Consider the following 23,965-nt stretch of genomic DNA (forward strand, 5'->3'; position numbering starts at 1 on the left):
CTTTAACATCACATTTTAATGTATTTAATATTTGATAATGTATTGTATTTCTTTCCTCATTCCCTACTTACCATGATTGTAATATTCTGTGAATGTCCCCTTTATCCTCAAGCATGCTGGATTCTAATGGTTTTTTTTGTCTGTCATACATATTTGCCTTCACTAACCTCCCCAGCATGCTCTCCTGGGCCTATATTCACCTCATGTAGTCACTTAACAATGTATTTTGTCAGCTCCATTGTAGTGATTTACCCCAAACACCCCCTAAAATGTTGAAAATTGTGATGTGTGCTTTAAATTCTGGCAGAGTGCCAGAGGCTTTTTTTGGGTCACAAAATCATTTGGAACCCTCCCTCCCCCCCAACTGCTAACTCAGCTGATACCAATCCTCTATCTTTCCTCAATCCTCTATCTGATGACTTTGCCAAACCCGTACATACTATACCCACCTCTTTTGTGGTCAGATTTATGGATGAATTCCCCAAAGCATGTAGTGCAAGGGCCTGCCTGAATACTTTCAAATGATACTGTTGAAAGTTTTTGGATCCTATTCTTATCTTGATAGGTAATAGCAGAATGTACAAATGTGCTAAAATGTGTACAGTGTGTATTTATATCTTTGTATCTTTGTATTATGACACTTCTTACCTGTCCAGTGGGCTGCCAATAGTGTAAGGAGGGGCTGGCCAAAGTAATACACATTATTTAGGCATTCAGCTCTCAATGAAGTGCAGAGGGTTACCTGTCCAAAACATCTCCCCCCCATACATTTTTTTAAATGGCCCATGAGAGGGGGGGGGAGGAATCTGATAGGTGGACCTTATACCTTTGTCTTTAAATAATCCCTAAAAAAAATGTTATACTGATGTTGGCCAAGAATGTTTGTGTCTAATCTGCTTTCCATGTTTATGTGCAAAATGATTTTTCTTTTTCTTGTTTGACTCCACAGTTTCCTTCCAACCCACAGGAATGGCGCGGACTGTGGCCTCCCACTTTGCCCAGCGGTGGGACTTTCCTAACTGCGGAGGGGCAATTGATGGGAAACACGTCCACATCGTCCCACCACCCAACTCGGGATCATACTATTACAACTACAAGGGGTTCAATAATATTGTGATGTTGGCGGTGGTGTCGGCTACTTACGAGTTCCTGTATGTGGACGTGGGGAAGAATGGCCGGATGTCAGATGGTGGAGTCATCGCCCACATGGAGTTCTACAGGCATCTCTAGAATGGAAGCTTGGACTTGCCACCTCCAGAAGACAATGTGGAAGGACTCCCGCATGAAGCGTTTGCGCTGGGGGACCATCTTATGCAACCATTCCCTATGAGGACCCTCACCCCGGACCAGAGGGTTTTTAATTACCGGTTCCGCCTGTTTCTTACACCGATACTCATGGCGGAGTATAAACTTAATCACATCATCCTGGCTTTCTGTGTTCTCCACAACTTTTTAAGGAGAAATTTTGTGAACTATGCTGGCTCAGTTGGGCCTGAAGCCGGAGTTATTAATCTCAATGAACCATCCTTGACGACGCTTGAAGCTGGCCGTCCTGGCTTGCCCCCCCTGAGTGCCCGTGAGGTCCGTCTAAGATACATGGAATACTTTGCGGGTAGAGGGGCCATCAATATGCACTACAATGTCTGAGACATTTTTAAAATAAAATAAAAATTTAAACTGAACAAATATTTGCTTACATTTACTGCTTGCGTTTCTTTTAGCTGACCATGACCGAAATTTGGGGAGTCCTGAAAATGGCGTGATTGTGTAAAATTAGAAAGCACTGTTGGGTGTTATTTACTAAAGGCGAAGACACTTTGCACTACAAGTGCACTTGAGACTGAACTGAAACTGCACTTGTAGTGCAAAGTGGCTTTGCCCTTAGGAAAAAAACCCCATTGTCACTGAGAATACCAATTTTACGACAAAAAAAGTTTATGAGCATTGAAAGAAGAAGCCACACATTGTTGATTATCAATCTTTTTAATCAAAGCACAATCACATGTGCATTTATAAAAGGTTTTTAAAACAAACCAACATGTTTGTTGTATAATAAATTTTTTGGTCACATTAATAAAAGTAGAAATGTCCTTTTAAGGTAAAACAGGCATGTTTCAAACCAACAAGAAATGCACAAATCTGGAACTTACAAAGTTCAACTTTTGTAGAAATTGAAGGCAATATCAGACATGAGTACCGTATATACTCGAGTATAAGTCGTTCCGAGTATAAGTCGAGGCCCTAATTTACCACAAAAAAATGGGAAAAACTTATTGACCCGAGTATAAGACGAGGGTGAGAAATGCACAGCTACTGTAAGTGGAAAAGAGGGTCAACAATACCCATTTGCAGCATCACTGTGCCCATTTGCATGCCTCACTGTGTCCATTTGCAGCCATAGGTCCCCTGAACTTCAAACTCGGTAGTTAAGGGTTCCTAGATGTCCCCTAGCTGCAGCCAAAATTTAGGGTCTCTGAACCCAAAGGGTCCCGAAATGACATTGCTGCAGATAGACACAGTTTACCGAATTTGCGGCCCCGTATCTCGGGGCCACTTAGTACTAAGAACCCTAAATTTGGTGTGCAAACCCAGTGGAATTAGCACCATAAAATTTCCAAAGCTGGGGTTTCTAGCACTAAGTGGCCCCGAGATACAGGGCCCCAAATATCAGTTCAGAAAATGTCAAGCACTTTTCTGCAGCAGAAAATGACATTTTCCGAACCGGGTTTGGGGCCCTGTATCTCAGGGCCACTTGGTGCTAGGAACCACAGCTTTGGATATGTTATGGTACAAGTTCCACTGGGTTTGCACACCAAATATGGGGTTCCTAGCACTAAGTGGCCCTGAGATATGGGGCCCCAAATTTGGTTCAGAAAATGTCAAGCACTTTTCTGCAGCAGAGAATGACATTTTCTGGACCGATTTTGGGGCCCCGTATCTCGGGGTCACATAGGGCTAGGAACTTCTGCTTTGGATATGTTGTAGTACTAGGTCCACTGGGTTTGCATACCAAATTTGAGGTTTCTAGCACTAAGTGGCCCTGAGATACGGGGCCCCAAACTCAGTTCGGAAAAAGAATTTTTTTGCTGCAGAAAAGTGCTTGACTCGAGTATAAGTCGAGGGGGGCACTTTCAGCACAAAAAAATGTGCTGAAAAATTCGACTTATACTCGGGTATATACGGTATTTATAAACTGTGTTTGATATTGCGTTCAGCAGATGGGGTGAAGTCACCCCTGGAAAAGCCAAATTTTGAAGATGCACACAAATTGCCGAATGTCAACATGTGCTAGCTGCCATCATGGGGGATCAATGGACGTGTTTTGTGGGTGCAACCCCTTCCTCTCAGCTACTTTATTATTGAGGATGGGGTTGCACCCCCAAAACGCATACATTGATCTCCCGTGATGGCAGATAGCACATGTTGACACACTGTGTGCATCTTCAAAATTTGGCTTTTCCAGAATATGTCAAAAAATGTGAAAAATATTTGCTTGAAAAAAAGCAGAAATAATTAGGGATTTCAAGTGGTTTTAAACTCTCCCTAAAACATTAATGATGTTCTTCATTTTGTTTTGAATCATTGATGTTTTGCTTGATGTTTTCCAAGTCCCTATTACAGCCCATGATCTCCCCGATCAGGATCTGGGCACTTTCACTGGTGAAATGACCTTCATCCACAACATCACGATCACCTAAACATATAGAAAAACAAACAAACCATGTATTATAAATATGCCGGCATCCATCTCTTACCTGAGCCTGTGGTCGCAGACACTCACCTGATGTGGTGACAATTTCCACCACATCTCCCTCCTCCTCCTCCTGTTGGCTTTGGGGGATTTCCACTTCCTCATGAGGTGGGGGGTCTGTTGTCTCCTCTGATGAGTGGTGTCCTCTGAGCCTTTTCTCCCCTATGTCAAAAAAAATAGTAGGTATACTTAGCACACAGATATTTGATGGCAGCAATAGGAATATGAAACTTTGCTTGGAAGTGGGGTACAATTGTCTGTTTTTGCAGAGTTCCAAGATGAAGAAATATTTTTGTCCTTTGTCAAGCTTGAATACTTACCTGTTTTGTACAAGCTTCACAGATGGAGACACCCCTATAGTATACACTGGAGCACCTGGGTGGGCCCCCAAATAAAAAGGGTGTTCTTTTGTCCCACACTAGTGCTCCAGCGTCCAGATGTTTAAACAGCTGCTGAGTGTCCTCTCCTTACACAGAATCTAGTTTGCATTTCATTCTAGTTACAAACCCATCTAGACACCAAAATTATTTTAAGAGAAGTAGGCCAGAAAAAATGTATTGAACTACATTTGGACAAAACATGGTGTGTTATAGGCCAATCGAACAATGTTTCCTACGAACGAATAATGTGTCCATGAACATGACAGTTGCCATTTTAAACTGTACAACAGTAATAAAGAAAAGCACATGGAGCAGCACAAACGTTATAAAAAGAAAGAATTGGAACACAGGACAACTACTTACTTTTTTGCAGCACTCTCCTGATCCTTCTATACTGATCGTGCTCCCTGATTTTGAGGTCCGACCACCACTTCCTCAGTTGATCCTTGGATCGTCGTGCCCCAAAATTTCGGTGCAGACTCTTCATAACTTTCGCCATTATCTTGGCCTTTCTGACATTGGGTTTGGGGTAAGGTCCATACTTCCCATCATAGTCAACCATCTCCACCATCTCCACAAAGGACATATTTGATGCCTTAAATCTTTTCCTCCGGGATCCTGACGTTTCTGGCTCCGAGCTTTCCTCCTCTTCCTCCTCCTCGTTGGTGTAATTATCAGACACCTGCTCTTTCTCCGCCATGTGCTCTTCCCCTACTGCGCCGAACGAGAAGGGGCGGGGAATAGACTAGAAAGAATGACGCGGGTGGAGTTTCACGCATGTGCAGTGTATATAAAGCGTAACACGCGTGTGTCGTACGTACGATCTGTGAGCGGAGGAAGGAGTATCGGAAGCACCGATCGTGATAATGAAGGTAACATTTAAACTTGGGCTGATACATCTTAGAATTTGAGGCCTATATTGGGACAAGATTAGGAGACTTTAGCCTGACATTAGGGTTTGTCTTGTGTTGTGTCTTTCAGAGAAAATGGATATATTGAAGGATCAGGACTTTATCACCATATTCATTGATATGTTCAGGGAGCTGCCCTGTCTGTGGCAGGTAAACCACCCACATTATAAGAACCAAACAAAGAGGAAGGCAGCGCTGGATCAATTGCTGGAATTTGTGAAGCCGGTGATCCCCATGGCAGACATCACCTATTTGAAGATCCTAATTGGTGGCATGAGGAGCACTTATCTAAGGGAGCACAAGAAGGTCCAGGATTCCCAGAGATCAGCAGCTGCAGATGACATTTATGTCCCCAGGCTGTGGTACTATGACAGGCTGCATTTTCTGGCAGGCCAGACTGAACCCAGGCCAGCACTCTCCGCTCTTCCTTCCACGCTTCCTTCACCCCCAGCTGAGGCTTCTGACGTCCAACCTGGGCCTTCCAGGCAGCAACATGTGGAGGAGCCCAGCTTGAGCCAGGTATAGCATTCTTCTAGATATTTCTGGTTGTCAAATTAATGATGTTAAATATATGTTAGTTTGGAGTACTAATTTCTGATTGTGATTGATGAACCAAAAACTAAAACGATGTCCCTTTTTCATACACAGGAACGTCTCAGCCAGGAGGTGGCCTGGCCAAGTAGGCTGCCCTCCCCTCCGCCTTCAAAGAAAAAGTGGCAGGAAGAGGAGTAACCTGGAGGAGGCTGCACTTGGCCTATTTTGGAAGGCTACTGAGACCCTCAGAACACCCCACAGGGTTGAAGAGGATTTTGCTGACCTAACAGCATGCAAAATGCAGCAAATGGAGGAGGGCCAACGCCTCTTATGTGAGTTTCTCATTTTAGAAGCACTAAAAAAGGGGTGGGTTGAGGGGCCAACTCACATGCCAAAGCCACATTTGTGAGCTCACCCATGGTCCTCCTCCTCCTCCAGGTCCTCCTCCTCCTCCAGGTCCTACTCCTCCTCCTGCCACACCTCCAACACCAGAGCCACAGCCGGGAAGGAAGCGTGTAAGGAAGACTAGAGAGTGATGGCCCTGGGTTCAGTCTGGTCTGGCAAAATATGCAGGCTCTTATATGACCACAGCCTGGGGACATAAATGTCATCTGCTGCTTTCATGATCTCTTGGACTTCTGGACCAGATTGAACTCCCTTAGATATGGACTCCTCAGGCCACCAATTTTGCTGTAAAATAATTGATGTGTGCCCTGGGGGCAAAAGGCTTTGCCAATTTCTGCTGTTTATCCAGCGTTGCCTCCCTCTTTGTTTGGTTCTGAGCCCTTAATAAAGGCTTTTTTTTCAATTATACTCGCCTATGTGTGTTTTCCTTCAAAAAGGACAGTTTGTTTGTGAGGAGGCAGGTACATTTCTAAAATACAATGTCAAATTAACAAGAGACACCAACACCAAGCAATCTCCTTGAGATTAATAAATAATACAAGATAATAATGGTGTTGTGGTAACTTATCACACAAAACACACCCAAAAATATTCTGGAGTAAAAAAAAAAAAAAAGAGAAATAAAACACAAGATCAGGCTTTAACAAAATCCAAAAAAAAAAAAGATTTAATCTAAAAGCATCCAAAATATATTATTTTTTCGGGAGATGTGACAAATAAAAATATTATATTGATGAAATCACGATAAATAATAAAGAAATAAGTTTGTGAGAAGTCTGTGTGAATATGAGCAGCAAAACTACTTCATTCTTCTCACATTATAAAGAAGAGAGTGCGCTGCATTAAACAATTTAAAACATTGCAGCATGCCGAAAGTGCTATATCCATTCCGAACACTAATTTTACCAGACCGAGCAGTTCCGTCTCAGAATTTATTCTAAGCGTGTGTGGCACTTTGTGCGTCGGAAATGTCCACACACGGTCAGAATTGACGCGATCGGATTTTGTTGTCAGAAAATTTTATAGCCTGCTCTCAAACATTGTGTGTCGGAAATTCCGATGGAAAAAGTCAAATGAAGCCCACACACGGTCGGAATTTCCGACAACAAGCTCCGTTCGCACATTTTCTGTTGGAAAATCCGACCGTGTGTACAGGGCATAAGGCTTTGATAAGACCAAAAATACCATGAAATCTGACATTGTGGCAAAACATTCTTCTCTGGACAAGAATGAGGAAGCGGGAGTGGCAGAAAGGTCAGCAAAAAAAAAATTGATTTATATTGGGGCAACAGTCTGAGGAGAGGATGCTAGGGCTCTGAGTGGATAAATTACCACCCCTATTAGAGCTGAGCTTGAGCCAACAATCACACCTGACCTTTTTTTACTTGTGCTTAAGATCTGCCAGCTTGTAAAATATTTTTCCATGGGGTACTCACAACCTCAGTGGAAGTAGAGAGAGAGGGGGAGTGCCAAGCATTTGTAGACAGCAGTAACCCAATGCATGCTGTACCACCGCTGTGATATGCCCACAATAGAAAGACAGGAGATGGTGCCAATTCAAAGTACCATCCTGGAAAGAGGAAGAGGCATGGCACAGCTGCAGTAACCCCAATAAAAGCAAAGATTGTGCAAGTACAGAATGCGCTCAGGTGCACTGGGCACCACATGGGGGGAAGTGCACAGGCATAGTGGCACTGTTATCGGCCTGGTGCTCCCAGGTCTCTTTAGTGACCGCTGCAAGGATGTTCAGTGGCACCACTCCACACCTCCACAGATGAGGGCTCCTGTCCTATACTGACTAATTGATGGCTGGTGTATTGTAACAACAGGGGATATAACCCCTCCTGGCCTTGCCTCCACAATGTGCAAACCCCAGCCGGAGTATTTAGGGACAGGGCTCCATTCCAGGCAGACCATAGCCCTGGACCTGTAAAGCGCCCTGTCTTCACGTGCAGCACAACACACAAAGGTTCGTGCTCCCGGATTAACCGTTTGCCGACCGCCTCACACAGATATACTGCGGCAGAAGGGCTCGTACAGGCAAAATCACGTACCTGTACGTTGTCCTTTAAGAGGAGGCCAGTGGGCGTGCGCGCGCCGGCGGTGGCATACGCCCCCGGCAAGCTCCGTGAGTTGGGTCGCGGGTCCCGTGGACTCGATCACCGCGGGGATGTAAACAGCATCTCCCCGTTCTGCCTAGTGACAATGTCACTCGATCTCTGCTCCCTGTCATCGGAGCAGAGATCAGTGACGTCACACACACAGCCCATCCCCCTGACAGTTAGAAATCACTCCCTAGTACTGATTTAACCCCTCCCCGCCCCCTAGTGTTAACCCCTTCACTGCCAGTGTCATTTACACAGGAATCAGTGCATTTTTATAGCACTGATTGCTGTATAAATGACAATGGTCCCAAAAATGTGTCAAAAATGTCCGATGTGTCCACCATAATGTCGCAGTCACAATAAAAATTGCTGATCGCCGCCATTTAAAAAAAAAATAATTATATTAATAAAAATGCCATAAAACTATCCCCTATTTTGTAAACGCTATAACTTTTGCGCAAACCGATCAATAATCACTTATTGCGATTTTTTTTTACCAAAAATATGTAGAAGAATACTTATAAGCCTAAACTGAGGAAGAAAATAGTTTTTTGGGGGGATATTTATCATAGCAAAAAGTATAAAATAATGCGTTTTTTTCAAAATTGTCGCTCTATTTTTGTTTATAGCGCAAAAGATAAAAACCGCAGAGGCGATCAAATACCACCAAAAAAAATCTCTATTTGTGGGAAAAAAAGGACATCAATTTTGTTTGGGAGCCACGTCGCACGACCACGCAATTGTCAGTTAAAGCAACGCAGTGCTGAATCGCAAAAAGTGCTCTGGTCAGGAAGGGGGTAAACTCTTCCAGGGCTGAAGTGGTTTACCCAGTGCATATCAGCAATGTTACAGACCAACCTCACATATTCCATCTAGTAGGGTCAGGATATGGCCCCCAAAACTTTGGAACCAATCTAGGAGCCGCATTAGAAACCACAGTGGCTATGGTGCAGCTGTAATCTTGATAGAAGAGTCGTCTTTGTGGACATCACCATCAGAGAGAAATAGAGAGAGAAAACCTTCATAGTAAGAAGGTAAGATTCTCCCAATAAAGGTAGGAGGTCCATCACCTAAGGACACTCACAAAAAACTGAGCATAATTGGGAATGGGAGGGGTTATATAGGGGGGTGTCCCTGCAGCTTCTTTTTTGCCAATATCCAATCATCTGAAGGTAGCTACACATAACCCAACTGTAATGATTAAAGAACCTGTGCCCTGCACTGTATGACTGAGAAATATGCAGATCAATGTCATTTCATCATCATCATTCAATACCAACATTTATTTATGTCTGGTTTGGGTTCTCCCTTTTTTTCCACATTTTGTTGAATTTTATGTGCAATTCCTAGAACATGAAAAGAGTGAGGCTCAAGCAGTTACTGGTGGCATCAGGAAAAATACGCAGATCAATGTAATTTCATTGTAATGTAATATGCATACTGTATTTATCTGTTACCTTGTTTTGGTTCTTCTTGGGTTGAACTTGGTCCTCCCATTTTATGCACATTCTGTTCAGTGTTCTGTGACTGTCCTGGAACATCTCCGTCTTCTTGTCTTATTTTCTTTGCTGGGGGTTCAGAGCTTGATACAGTATCATCATTTGGGGTTGCATCTTTAGAACTGGTAGACACTTGCATATCTCTCATTCTTTTAGAAGCTTTTAAAAATGCACAAAACACTTTAGGATACCAAGTTTCTTTTCAGCAACACTTAGATTGAAATCATATGTAACACATTAGAAATATGCCACAAAAAAAAAAAGGATTTGGCCTCTTCCTGACTTTCTCCATTATTTCAAAAGTTTGATACTGAGAAAAATGGGATTTCTAAAAATGTTTTAATAAGGGGCATCTGAATCAGCCAATAACACAGTTGCTAAATGTTTTACCTTTATTAAATGTATCCATATTGCTACACTTAGAGGCGCATCTCTTCTATTTTATACTCTGGAGCTCCTGCTGGATTTTGCTTCTAATCCCCCTGTGGAGGCTTCCATTTGTGGATGGACATTTTATGGTTACACAACCTGGTCACATTGCTATGATCTTTTTATATGGACTATAAACTGAAAGACTTATGAATAAATGGTTGTGGAACGAATCATCTGAGTTTCCATTATTTCTTATGGGGAAATTTGCTTTGATATACAAGTGCTTTAGATTACAAGCATGCTTCCGGAATGAATTATGCTCACAATCCAAGGTTTTACTGTATATGCATTTGTTTTGATTTTGTTAGCTATGTCCTAAAGACTTGTCTGTTAGTCCTAAGTGTTAGCTCTTTTGTATGTGTTATGTTTTGTTTGTTTTTCTGTGCATAAGCAACCTTCACATGATTTTTCCAACTATGGAGTAGATACACTTTCACAGTGCTGTTTATCTGCCTTTATTTTATATACCCCCTTTTTTATTGTGTGAACTTTTACTGTGTTTCTCAAATAAAGTTGTAAAATGCTTTGCAGTGCTTTTTCTGTTTGAGAGGGCCTTTTTTCAAGATAAAGTTGATCTCGGATATCAGTCCCCATAGCATATGTTAATTTATTTGCACAAAGACACAAAAACTTTCCCTGTTATTTTTATTTTATTTGGGGTTTACTTTGAGGGGGAGTTTACATGCCACAGATTGTACATGAAATGTTAGTGTTGGTTGGTTGCAGTCTCTAATGGTTTGAGGCTTATTCTAAAAAGAAAAAAGCTTTAAAAAATAACATAAAGACACACTAGATGACACACTAAAACTAAACCAAAAAATAACAGTGCTTCTAACTTCTCTTCCTTTATACCAGAAGCCCCAAAAAAGGTTTGGCTTTATTTGTAACATGTAACATCTATGTTAATCTAGTGAACTGAACCCTGGCTTTTAGATATTAAAACAATATATAGCATAGATCAGACCATGTTTTGTTACAGATCTGACAGTTGACAGATATTTTTTTAGGGGGAAATTCAGTGGTGTATTTAGGTTTTGTGCTGCCCTAGGCCTGACTAAATTCATGCAGCCTCTAATTTAAATATGACCCACCCCTTCCTGTCAAGACTACACCCCTTCCTTTTTAACACCCGCCCTTTCATCTTCATGGGAAGAGGACAGAGGGACGCCGTGGGAAGAGGACAGAGGGATGCTGTGGGAAAAGGACAGAGGGACGCCGTGGGAAGAGGACAGAGGGACGTTGTTGGATCAGGACAGAGGGACGCTGTGGGAAGAGGACAGAGGGATGCCATGGGAGGAGGACATAGGTACGCCATGGGGATGGGACAGAGGGATGCCATGGGAAGAGGACAGAGCGACGCTGTGGGAAGAGGACAGAGGAGCGTTGTTGGATCAGGACAGAGGGACGCTGTGGGAAGAGGACAGAGGGATGCCATGGGAGGAGGACATAGGTACGCCATGGGGATGGGACAGAGGGATGCCATGGGAAGAGGACAGAGCGACGCCGTGGGAAGAGGACAGAGGGACGCCATGGGGAGGGGACAGAGGGATGCCACGGGAAGAGGGAAGAGGGCAGAGGGACGCTGTGGGATCAGGACAGAGGGACACCATGGGGAGAGGATAGAGGGATGCCATGGGATCAGAACAGAGGGATGCCATGGGAAGAGGACAGAGGGACACAGTGGGAAGAGAACAGAGGGATGCTGTGGGGAGGAGACAGAGGGACACCGTGGGGAGGAGACAGAGGGATGCCGTGGGGAGGAGACAGAGGGACGCCGTGGGGAGGAGACAGAGGGACGCCGTGGGGAAGAGACAGAGGGACGCCGTGGGGAGGAGACAGAGGGACACCGTGGGGAGGAGACAGAGGGATGCCGTGGGGAAGAGACAGAGGGACGCTGTGGGAAGAGGACAGAGGGACGCTGTGGGGAGGGGACAGAGGGAAGCCACAGAATCAGGACAGAAGAACACCACGGGAAGGGGACACAACATCTTTTAGTTTGGGGGGAGAGGGGGTAACGGAATATGTGCTGGGCAGTGCTTTGGAGTGCACTCCATGTGTGCACCTGTTATTTGCCTATCCTCCTTCTGGTTACCGTGTCCCCCTCTGACTGTATACAGTACACAGACCGCAGACTAGCAGCGCGGCTCTCTCACTGAAGTGGTATCCTTCCTCGGCTCCTCCTCCTCCTGGCTGTGTACACAGGAACATTGGAGCCGAGGGGGAGAAGAAGCCGAGGATTGTGTGCAGATGTCAGTGGAGAGAGAGGGACGGCTGCTCCGGAAAGCTAATTGACACTGCGGGGCTCCGGGGCAGAGCGGCTAGCACATCCCTGTTTGACCAATTACCAGAGCTCAGTGCCGGAGCTTGTTGTGGCACTGAGCTCCGGGATTCAGCTGTGCGGCCCTGCGTGAGGGAGGAGGGGAAGGGGGGGTTCGTGGGGGGGGGCATTAGGCCTGGGCCTTGTTGGCCTAGGCCAAAATACAGCACTGGGGTAGTTTGTAAGCTAAAAGGAAAAAGGTAAAACTGCGCATAGGTAAATATATAAACAAATTATAAAGCTGCAATGTGTAACACAAACATAAATTAAACCAAGTGAGAAAATGTGAAACTGCGCTAATAAAAACAGACTGATATAGATGACAATTGACCATCATAAGGTGCAAAAAAACAATGTGAATATATAGAGCATATATAGTTGCTCATAAAAAATATGCATTCAATACATGTGCAAAAGTGCATATTCATGTGCATCAGTGCAAGTTTTAAGACATATTAAAAGTCCATAAAATGAATGCGATGACCACCCAAGTGCTGATGAGTGTTGAAAGTTTGTTAATGATTACATTTGAAGTGTCAGATCCACCGTCACCAAATATAAAAACAGCCTGCTTACTAGAGACCCATGACCCCCCACTACAGAGGGTCTGGGTAAGCTGTTAAGGAATAATCACTCCGGACCACCATCAAAAAATAAGACAGCTCCGCTGTGTTGAAACGTTGGGGGCCTTGATAGCACATGGATCAGTAGCGGGGCAGCAAACCCTCAGCACGGAAAGCCATAAATGGAAAGAGAGCTCCGAATAGTGTAAAATCCTTTGGTTTTATTAAATAAAATATATATAAACACTCACATGTAAAATAACACTGAATGAAGTGAAGAGAAGTCTGGGGCACCGGCCGGATACCCTCAGACAGCCCGTCCTGCTGGTAGCCACAGCGATAGGGGATAACGCGAACACGTTGCTTCGCTCCGCCCACAGCGTGAATATGCACTTTTGCACATGTATTGAATGCATATTTTTTATGAGCAACTATATATATGCTCTATATATTCACATTGTTTTTTTGCACCTTATGATGGTCAATTGTCATCTATATCAGTCTGTTTTTATTAGCGCAGTTTCACATTTTCTCACTTAGTTTGTAAGCTAGCATTTAGACCTAGAAAGTAATAATCTTTTCTTTCCTTTTCTAGGGGATGCTGGTTACCCACAGCTGACCTGGCTAATGGCTCCCATCTACTACCCCTCAGTCCACAACTCCCAAGGCCAGGCAGTGCGCCAATATAATAAGGCATTAAATAAAACCAGAGCCATTGTGGAGGCCACATTTGGGCTCCTCAGGAGCCGTTTTTTGTGCCTCGCCAGGCCGGGGGGTGAGCTTCTCTATTCTCCTCAGAAGGCTTCTAGGATCATCCTTGCATGCTGCCTGCTACACAACATGTGCCTAGAAGGGAATGATCCCTGGGAGCCTTCTGAGGAGGAGCCAGAGGTCCGTCAGTTGCCTGTCCCCACAAGCCACAGCCAGGGGCGGACTGACCATTCGGTCAGTCGGTCGCCGTCCGAGGGCCCCGTGGTGGGGGGGGCCCGGGCCGGCTCAGTCCGTCTGTCCCAGGAGGTGCCCGCAGCATAATGTGAAAAAAAATACCCCTTCCGAAGCAGTAAAGTGTAGCCTTTACCTCTGGTTGATGGGGCTATATAAGCAGAGCTGGCCAGGATGCATCATTCATCAGCTCAGAGGCGAGCCGTCAGCCGTTCGGGGATGATTTTAATGACAGGCGCTCTGGCCACCTCTCCCCCTGGGGAATTCAGCCGAGGGGCGGGCCATTCGTCACTGGCGCGGGGGACCGGTAAAGAAGCTGGAGGCAGCAGAGCGCGCCGCACAGGCTGAGTGAAGTCATCTGGAGAGAAGAATTTCCCTTTCCCAAAGGAACCCACACTGACCTGCCTTGTGTGCAGCAGCAGGTCAGTGTGATAATGACAAAGAGGAGAGCAGTTGCCAGTTAGTGTATTATCATGTGTGTTGTAAACGAGAGAGCCATGCTGCTGAGTGTTCCACTTCATTCTTGCCCTGTGCTGTGCCTATTTACCAGGTGGCAGGTGCTATTCACTAGTGCACACTGACATCTGGTACATTGAATGCCACTCAGTGCACTCAGTGTATAGATATCAGTGTTATATATAGGGAATAGCACTTATACCTTGTTCACATTGAAGCAATTTGCCATGCGATTTGACATGGCAAATCGCATGGCAAATCAGCGGCAATCGCCGGCAATGGCACTACCCGAATCAGTGCGATGCCACATTTGTGGCACCGCACTGATTCCCAAAAGTAGTTTCTGTACAACTTTTGGTGACTTCTGGGTGCGATTTCCATAGACATCTGTGCAGCAACCCGCACAGATGTCTCTGAAATCGCTGCCAAACTCGCACTGATATGTGGGTATGAAATTGTGCGAGTTTAGCTGAACTCACACACTTTCATTCCCGCTGTCAGTGTGAACCTGGGCTAAGTGCGTTTATTATATATATATCACTAAAATCTGTACACTATGAATGTTCCTTACATTGGTGGTCAGTGAGAAGAATGTTCCTTACATTGGTGGTCAGTGGGAGGAAAGTTCCTTACATTGGTGGTCAGTAAGAAGAATGTTCCTTACATTGGTGGTCAGTGGGAGGAAAGTTCCTTACATTGGTGGTCAGTAAGAAGAATGTTCCTTACATTGGTGATCAGTGGGAAGAATGTTCCTTACATTGGTGGTCAGTGGGAAGAAAGTTCCTTACATTGGTGATCAGTGGGAAGAATGTTCCTTACATTGGTGGTCAGTGAGAAGAATGCTCCTTACATTGGTGGTCAGTGAGAAGAATGTTCCTTACATTGGTGGTCAGTGGGAAGAATGTTCCTTACATTGGGATCAGTGAGAAGAATGTTCCTTACATTGGTGATCAGTGGGAAGAATGTTCCTTACATTGGTGGTCAGTGAGAAGAATGTTCCTTACATTGGTGATCAGTGGGAAGAAAGTTCCTTACATTGGTGGTCAGTGAGAAGAATGTTCCTTACATTGGTGATCAGTGGGAAGAATGTTCCTTACATTGGTGATCAGTGAGAAGAATGTTCCTTACATTGGTGGTCAGTGGGAAGAATGTTCCTTACATTGGTGGTCAGTGGGAAGAAAGTTCCTTACATTGGTGGTCAGTGAGAAGAATGTTCCTTACATTGGTGGTCAGTGGGAAGAAAGTTCCTTACATTGGTGGTCAGTGAGAAGAATGTTCCTTACATTGGTGGTCAGTGAGAAGAAAGTTCCTTACATTGGTGGTCAGTGGGAAGAAAGTTCCTTACATTGGTGGTCAGTGAGAAGAAAGTTCCTTACATTGGTGGTCAGTGGGAAGAAAGTTCCTTACATTGGTGGTCAGTGAGAAGAAAGTTCCTTACATTGATGGTCAGTGAGAAGAATGTTCCTTACATTGGTGATCAGTGGGATGAATGTTCCTTACATTGGGATCAGTGAGAAGAATGTTCCTTACATTGGTGGTCAGTGAGAAGAATGTTCCTTACATTGGTGATCAGTGGGAAGAATGTTCCTTACATTGGTGGTCAGTGGGAAGAATGTTCCTTACATTGGTGATCAGTGGGAAGAATGTTCCTTACATTGGTGGTCAGTGGGAAGAATGTTCCTTACATTGGTGGTCAGTGGGAAGAATGTTCCTTACATTGGTGGTCAGTGGGAAGAATGTTCCTTACATTGGTGGTCAGTGAGAAGAATGCTCCTTACATTGATGGTCAGTGGGAAGAATGTTCCTTACATTGGTGATCAGTGAGAAGAATGATCCTTACATTGGTGGTCAGTGGGAAGAATGTTCCTTACATTGGTGATCAGTGGGAAGAATGCTCCTTACATTGGTGGTCAGTGGGAAGAATGTTCCTTACATTGGTGATCAGTGAGAAGAATGATCCTTACATTGGTGGTCAGTGGGAAGAATGTTCCTTACATTGGTGGTCAGTGGGAAGAATGTTCCTTACATTGGTGGTCAGTGGGAAGAATGTTCCTTACATTGGTGATCAGTGAGAAGAATGCTCCTTACATTGGTGGTCAGTGGGAAGAATGTTCCTTACATTGGTGGTCAGTGAGAAGAATGTTCCTTACATTGGTGGTCAGTGGGAAGAATGTTCCTTACATTGGTGATCAGTGAGAAGAATGCTCCTTACATTGATAGTCAGTGGGAAGAATGTTCCTTACATTGGTGATCAGTGAGAAGAATGATCCTTACATTGGTGGTCAGTGGGAAGAATGTCCCTTACATTGGTGGTCAGTGAGAAGAATGCTCCTTACATTGATGGTCAGTGGGAAGAATGTCCCTTACATTGGTGATCAGTGAGAAGAATGTTCCTTACATTGGTGATCAGTGAGAAGAATGTTCCTTACATTGGTGATCAGTGAGAAGAATGTTCCTTACATTGGTGATCAGTGAGAAGAATGATCCTTACATTGGTGGTCAGTGGGAAGAATGTTCCTTACATTGGTGGTCAGTGAGAAGAATGATCCTTACATTGGTGATCAGTGGGAAGAATGTTCCTTACATTGGTGATCAGTGAGAAGAATGATCCTTACATTGGTGGTCAGTGAGAAGAATGTCCCTTACATTGGTGGTCAGTGGGAAGAATGTTCCTTACATTGGTGATCAGTGGGAAGAATGTTCCTTACATTGGTGATCAGTGAGAAGAATGATCCTTACATTGGTGATCAGTGGGAAGAATGTTCCTTACATTGGTGGTCAGTGAGAAGAATGTCCCTTACATTGGTGGTCAGTGGGAAGAATGTCCCTTACATTGGTGATCAGTGGGAAGAATGCCCCTTACATTGGTGATCAGTGAGAAGAATGTTCCTTACATTGGTGATCAGTGAGAAGAATGATCCTTACATTGGTGGTCAGTGAGAAGAATGTCCCTTACATTGGTGGTCAGTGGGAAGAATGTCCCTTACATTGGTGATCAGTGGGAAGAATGCCCCTTACATTGGTGATCAGTGAGAAGAATGTTCCTTACATTGGTGATCAGTGGGGAGAATGTTCCTTACATTGGTGATCAGTGAGAAGAATGTTCCTTACATTGGTGATCAGTGAGAAGAATGTCCCTTACATTGGTGATCAGTGAGAAGAATGTTCCTTACATTGGTGATCAGTGAGAAGAATGTTCTTTACATTGGTGGTCAGTGAAAATTATATAAAGTAAATAATAATAATTAAAAAAAAATGTAAAGCACCCCCATGATCCCCGCACATGCTCTATATGAAAAGCTTTATGTAGGATGAGCACATGTATGTAAACATGTGTCTATAGACGCAAATGCTGGACATGGGAGCGCACCTGAAAGGTAACCCCCCCCCCTCCCCCAGGAGAGCGCTTCTCCTAGGGAGTTATCTGATGTGGGGAGGAGCCGCGAGAGCCACCCCCAGAAGACCAGGTTCAGGGCCACTCTGTGCAAAACGAGCTGCACAGTGGAGGGAAGTATGATATGTTTGTTATTTAAAAAAAAAAAAAAGAGCCTTTACAATCACTTTAATTTTGGAAATGTACCGTTGTTGCACTTTCTTTAATGTAATTCTGTGACGAACGCATGTAGTGTGGGCAGTGCAAAATGTAGGTGGGAATTTGTGTGGGTGTGGCTTGAGTGTGGGTGGGAACACATGAGCGGGGACAGGGGGCCCCAGGATCTCCTATTGCCCGGGGGCCCCATGAGTTGTCAGTCCGCCCCTGGCCACAGCACTGAGGCTGGACATGCCACCCAAACTTAACTGGTGACTCGATATTTTACATGTACGTACTCATTCATGGGTATTGTTGTAACGCAGCTAATGTGTTTGGTTGTAAACTAACAAATATGTATGATTTGTCTCCCTCATCAGAAGCCAGATAGCAAGCCAAATATGAGAAGGGTTGTAGTCCCTGAAGCCACTCTATAGTCAACATGCTAGCAAGTTTCATCTTGCAATGAGAGTTTAACTAATTTTTTTTTTTATGATAAACATATTATAGATATCTGCTCTGGGTCATTGTTTTGCACAAACCACCTCCATCACCCCTTCTGGGGTCCCCTGATAACACTCATGGCAGCAGCAGTCAATGGCTCACACAGCTGTCTCTGAGCCAATGAGAATAGAGAGAGCCTGGTATTGGCACTGCTATTGTGCACACTGCTGGATTGAGATGGGTCTCAGGTAAATATTTTGTGGGGATTGGGAGGAGGGGTGGTTGATGCACAGATGTTTTTTTTTGCCTTTCAGGTATAGAATTGCTAAATGTAAAAAAATCTGCATTTAGAACCCTTTTAAGCAAAGTGTAAGAAAAAGGAAAGACCAGCATTATTTTTGGAAGACAGTAGAGATGGAGTCAAACCATTGTCAGGTGTTTGTTTGTGTCGGGGCATGCATTATGAAGATGTACAGTAAAATGTGTTTTTGAGAATGTAACTAACATTTGCTATATTTAAAGATTTTATTTTTTTGGTATTTTCCTTGTAGCCCGATAACCTCATGGATATAAGTTGTGACAGACCCTGGGAAGAATTAAGAAGCGCTGTCTGGCATTACAGGTGTGTTTCTTTGAATGTTTTGTTCAAAAATGAAAAGCCAAAATAACAAGAACGATATTGTTAGACTGCCAAAAAAAATGAATGCCCCACAAAGATCACATAAAGTGGAGCTTCAGGCTCCCTCTGATCAAATTAAAGTCAGCAGCTAAAAATACTGTATCTGTTGACTTTTAATATTAGGGCACTTACCTGTCCAGGGATCCAGCGCTGTCCTTACCCCAGCCAATTTTTCAATCGGCTCTTGGGTGCTGGCTTTACCATCTTGGCTACAGTAAACCAAGGGAGAAGTCTTGCAGCTTCACAGCCAGTTACCTACTGCACATGCACCATGGCCCAGTGACGGGGAAAAAATAGGGGCAGAACGTCTGGCTGATTTTCTCGTAAGTGGGAGCGGGTACCTATCAAATCAAGGTACCCACTCCCCCTCCTTTAAACTTCTCCACAATGTTATCCCTGACCTGTCTGGTGTGTTCCTTGGCCTTCATTCTGTTGTTTATTCACTAAGGTTCTCTAACAAACCACTGAGGGCTTCACAGAACAGCTGTATTTATACTGAGATTAAATTACACACAGGTAGACTCTGTGAGGATGTCTAGCCGACAAATCTGCAGCAACTGTGTGATGTTATCATGTCACTATGGACCAAAATCTCTGAGGAATGTTTCCAACACCTTGTTGTATCTATGCCACGAAGAATGAAGGCAAAAGGGGGTCCAACCCAGAGTAGCAAGGTGTAACCAATAAAGTGGCCAGTGAGTGTATATTAGTGGTAGTATTACTGCTATTATACCTGCCATTTGGCTCCTGCCAGATAAATGTTTGAGTGTTGTTGTCTCTGTGTTTGGACTGAACCTTAAAGCGGAGTTCCACCCAAAAGTGGAACTTCCACTTATCTGTCTCCTTCCCCCTCCGGTGCCACCTTTTGGGGGGAGCGGATACCTTTTTTTAAACAGGTACCCTGTCCCCACTCTTGTCGGACCTTGCTGCGGTGAGGTATGTCAGAAGTTCCTCCTTCCCCTGCTGCCGGGCCAGTAAAAGAGTGCATTCCCTTACCGATAATGGCGTTGGCAGCTCCTGACAGCCGATAGAAACATTGGCTGGGGTGCTAACATCACTGGATTCCTGGACAGGTAAGTGTCCTAATATTACAATTCAGCAGCTACAGTAAGTGTGGCTGCTGACTTTTAATTTTTGGAAGGGGGCCTCCCTTCCATAAATTTTAATATTAGGCCACTGCGGAACTTGCTTTAAGCTTATATCTGCTGGAAAGCCAATAAGAAATGTCCATGTCACACAGGCAGACACTTGAAAAAGGACCCTCCCACTTTGCAATCAAGAAGATAGAATACTTAGAACCCGGAGCATCCCATGACCACAGAGTATAAGCAAAAGGAGCTTTCACATCAGGATTTTTATTCAAAGTGGAAGTAAACCCTCCTATTGTTTTCAGCCAAGAAAGCTTTGATCTTGGCCTCTGTTTGATCTACAACTACTATGATGCTGCACATGTGATCAGCTATGACACCAGTCATTGGAAGGTTTGACAGTTTGGTTGAGAGGACAACCAATTAGAGTGTTACATTTCCGGCAGATGCACTGTTTTTTGAAACTGTTAAATTGATGGGTTTACTTCCGCTTTAAACTAACATGGTGATTAGCTAGGGGGGTGGGGGGTTAATGACCGGAGTCCAGCTTTAACAAGCCAAATTTTTGATAAGTTTTGTACTGGAATCATGGCTGTGATGAAGTGATTTGTGATCATCACCCTTATACAGAATATATTGTTGGACATGTATATAATATCCTGTAGAAATGCATGTTACTCACTTTCACTGAGTCTTCTGTGCATGTTACGGCATAAATCATGTTCCTTTAGATCTTTAAGAATCTTCTTGATTTTTTCTGTCCCAAGGTTTTCATTGTAGTACGTGAAGATTACCTCAATAACTCGCTCCATGGATTTACCCTTCAGATTTTCCATCGTAATTTCTTCAGCTTCACCTGGATGGTTTGGGTTGCAAAGAGCCATCTTAAATTTCTTCCATTTTCCAGCTGAAAGCTGTTTCAAATATTTTGTTATTATTGCTTGATTTTTCATATTTAGGCTGGTAGTTGCTGAACTCTGCCAAATAAAAAAAAAAAGACATAAAAATAAAATATTTAAAAATAACAGCGTCAAATTGTCACCATAGAATAAATTATTATTCATAATAATTTCTCTGAATACTGATATTTTATACACAACTTAAGGACTCTTAAGGACAACTTAAGGATTACACTAGCGTCAGCCCTTCATGTGCCTCTGAAAAGCCATCCATGATGGAGTTGAAAGGTGGCTTGTAGGAGATATGTCTCCTCCTCACTGCCTGTTTTATCCCCCAAAAAGCCTACACCACTGCATCACAACCACCTACATTACATGTGGTTGTAGGGTGGTTATAGTGTGCCCCATTCACTTTGGCAGAAATATTGCCCCCCCCCAGTCACGACAAGGAGTATCATTTTTGCCACAACCAGGAAGCAAAGCATCACATCACTGTGTGAACAGTCCCGAGTGGCTGCATGTTTTTCTTTAGGTAAGCAGTATGAGGGCAGTAAAATAACAGCTCAACTGACTTTTACCGCCCCTAGCCTCCCACATGAATGAGAACTGAAAGTTTTTGTCTTCCTCTGGATCAGGTTTGATTTCTGAGAATGCTGATTTTTATCTAATTAATGTTTAGCTTTTAGTTTATTGGACATTTATTTTTTATTTTAAACCTAACAATGTAACAGTGGAACCATAGTTGCCAATAACAAACAAAATCCTAATTTCCTCTAAAACTGAAGCTGATTCTCAGTATCTGTTCTTATTCTGTATGTATGGACTCTGCACAGTACTAATTCTCTTGTTCTGTATCCCGGGTGTAATTCTCAGTATCTGTTCTTATTCTGTATGTATGGACTCTGCACAGTACCACTTCTCTTGTCCTGTATGTCGGGTGTAATTCTCAGTATCTGTTCTTATTCTGTATGTATGGACTCTGCACAGTACCACTTCTCTTGTCCTGTATGTCGGGTGTAATTCTCAGTATCTGTTCTTATTCTGTATGTATGGACTCTGCACAGTACCACTTCTCTTGTTCTGTATGCTGAGTGTAATTTTTCTGTATCTGTGTAATTCCTAAACTCACAAAGTCAAAAATTAAAAACGCCTGTAAACGAAATGTGGCTAAACGCAAGTTACAGCGTTTGTAAGCTGATACAGGCGTTTGCCGTTTCAAATGCCTCTGAACATCAGTCCTGAACGCATTTTTTTGCTTTCCAAAAAAATTTTCTAAACTCAACTGCCTAGAAACAACTATAAAGGACCCCGTGTATATGTACTGATAAGATAACATAGAGGAGAGTTCAGGGGCAGCTAAAAAAAAATGCCCAACTTCCACAGGCGGTGGTCTCAGCGGGGGGCATCGATAGTTTCAAAAAACAATTAGATAAGCACCTGAACGACCACATCATACAGGGATATACAATGCAATACTGACATATAATCACACACATAGGTTGGAGTGAGTGGCTGCATATATTCTTGGGGCACATTGAACTCTGGGTCTTGTTCCAGAGTGGAGGAGTCCAAGCCTGAGTGGGGCACTCTGCTCTCCCCCAGACATCCTGTGCTGAAGATGGAATTCTGAGACCCTGGTGCTAGGAAGGAGCTGGCTGAGGGGAGCTGTCTAACATTGTCTGTGGACTCCAGGAAAGTGCTTGGAAGAAAATTGGAAGAAGGTCCCATTCTGTACTTGGCCCTTGTGAGTACAGACTGTGTAGGATCTCGGGGACCAGGATTTGTGTGTTTAAACACACAAATACCCGTGCTGGCTCTCATGCCCACGACCGCCGATAGCCAGCGACGAATGCGCCCACTAGCCACGCACATTGGGTCACCCGCTGAGCAGGGGGCGCGCACGTGCTTGCACCCAGCGGCTCTTAAAGGGTAAAACGTACCCATACGGGGTTTCACCCAGCAAAGCCATTCTTGGGGACCATTTTGCTCTAGCTACCTCTCTGGTGCATTTAGTCAGCTCTGGGTCTATTAAAGGGGACACACTGGCTGGTGGTCGTGAAGAGCCTGTCCAGTTCTAACTCTACTGAAAGGACACTGCTCTTATGCTAACAGATGAAGTCTATTGTTTGCTTCAAGCCTGGCCTTCGTTTAAAGCTTGCTCAAGAGAGAAACCAAGTCCTCAGTGTACATAGCTGTTGTTTCTAGAGTGTCCCACCTCTTCCCTAACCTTATCCCCAACCCTATCCAAGTTCTCCAAAAATAAAAACAATAAAAAAATAACAACCCCTAGACTGGCCATTGAAGAAACGAGTGGAAGTGTGTGTGCACCTAGCTGCAGGAATACTGTGTGCCTGGCTGCGACACTGAAGTTTGGGAAGACCTGGGCAAAATACCAGCTGCTCCTGAAGAGATAACGCTACAAAAAAGATAGCTGGGAAGGAATATAACATTGATATATTCAACATATATCAGTTCAGTGCACAGAAGGTGACAAGGACATGGCATTTCTGGCAGGATCAATTGATATTTTCTATACTCGCTGAAAATGAACGTTGCCTGAAAAACCAAAGAATGCAGCCACCACCACCATTCTGTGGACTAGTAAGATGCAATGTACAACATTTCCGTTCTCTGGGATTAAATTGTAGTTGTGAGGAGCATATTAAGTGCTTACCGCCATTGAGATGATTGGAGTGATATAACTGCTATACAGATGGTGTCACTTATCCTGAGCTGGAAATTCAGAGATTTTGTTCGCGGTCTTGTTGACGGTTCTAATTTCCCACCAGCAGTACCATGGAATTCTCACTGTCATGAAGCCAATAGGAAAAAAGGAAGCAATACAAAAAGAACAAGATCATTTCTCATACAAGTACATGGTACAGCAGGCACAAATCAGGAATATGAAATGTTGGGTTTACATACACTTTAAGGGCTCATTCACCCAGATGGCTGGAAGCTGTAAAAGTAGGTGGTTGAGCCACAGTATTAGTGCCCCCCTGATCTCCTACTTAAACCCAGAAATGCAGCC

General features: G+C 43.9%; 1 protein-coding gene across 12 annotated transcripts in view; it reads right to left on the bottom strand.

Annotated features, from left to right (window-relative positions):
• LOC141148375 (uncharacterized) overlaps window positions 1-23,965 on the bottom strand; it is a 96,243-nt gene that overhangs the window by 60,156 nt on the left and 12,122 nt on the right. For all 12 annotated transcript variants that reach the window (XM_073635795.1, XM_073635806.1, XM_073635803.1 and 9 more), the window contains 3 exons: window positions 23,609-23,742; window positions 20,718-21,012; window positions 9,544-9,744 (listed from right to left, as the gene is read on the bottom strand). In XM_073635795.1, the coding sequence (XP_073491896.1) occupies window positions 9,544-9,744; window positions 20,718-21,012; window positions 23,609-23,614 (502 nt within the window). In that variant the 5' untranslated portion in view covers window positions 23,615-23,742. The remainder of the gene's footprint in view (window positions 1-9,543; window positions 9,745-20,717; window positions 21,013-23,608; window positions 23,743-23,965) is intronic.

Source organism: Aquarana catesbeiana, linkage group LG06, assembly GCF_042186555.1.
Source record: "Aquarana catesbeiana isolate 2022-GZ linkage group LG06, ASM4218655v1, whole genome shotgun sequence".
Taxonomy (NCBI): Eukaryota; Metazoa; Chordata; class Amphibia; order Anura; family Ranidae; genus Aquarana; species Aquarana catesbeiana.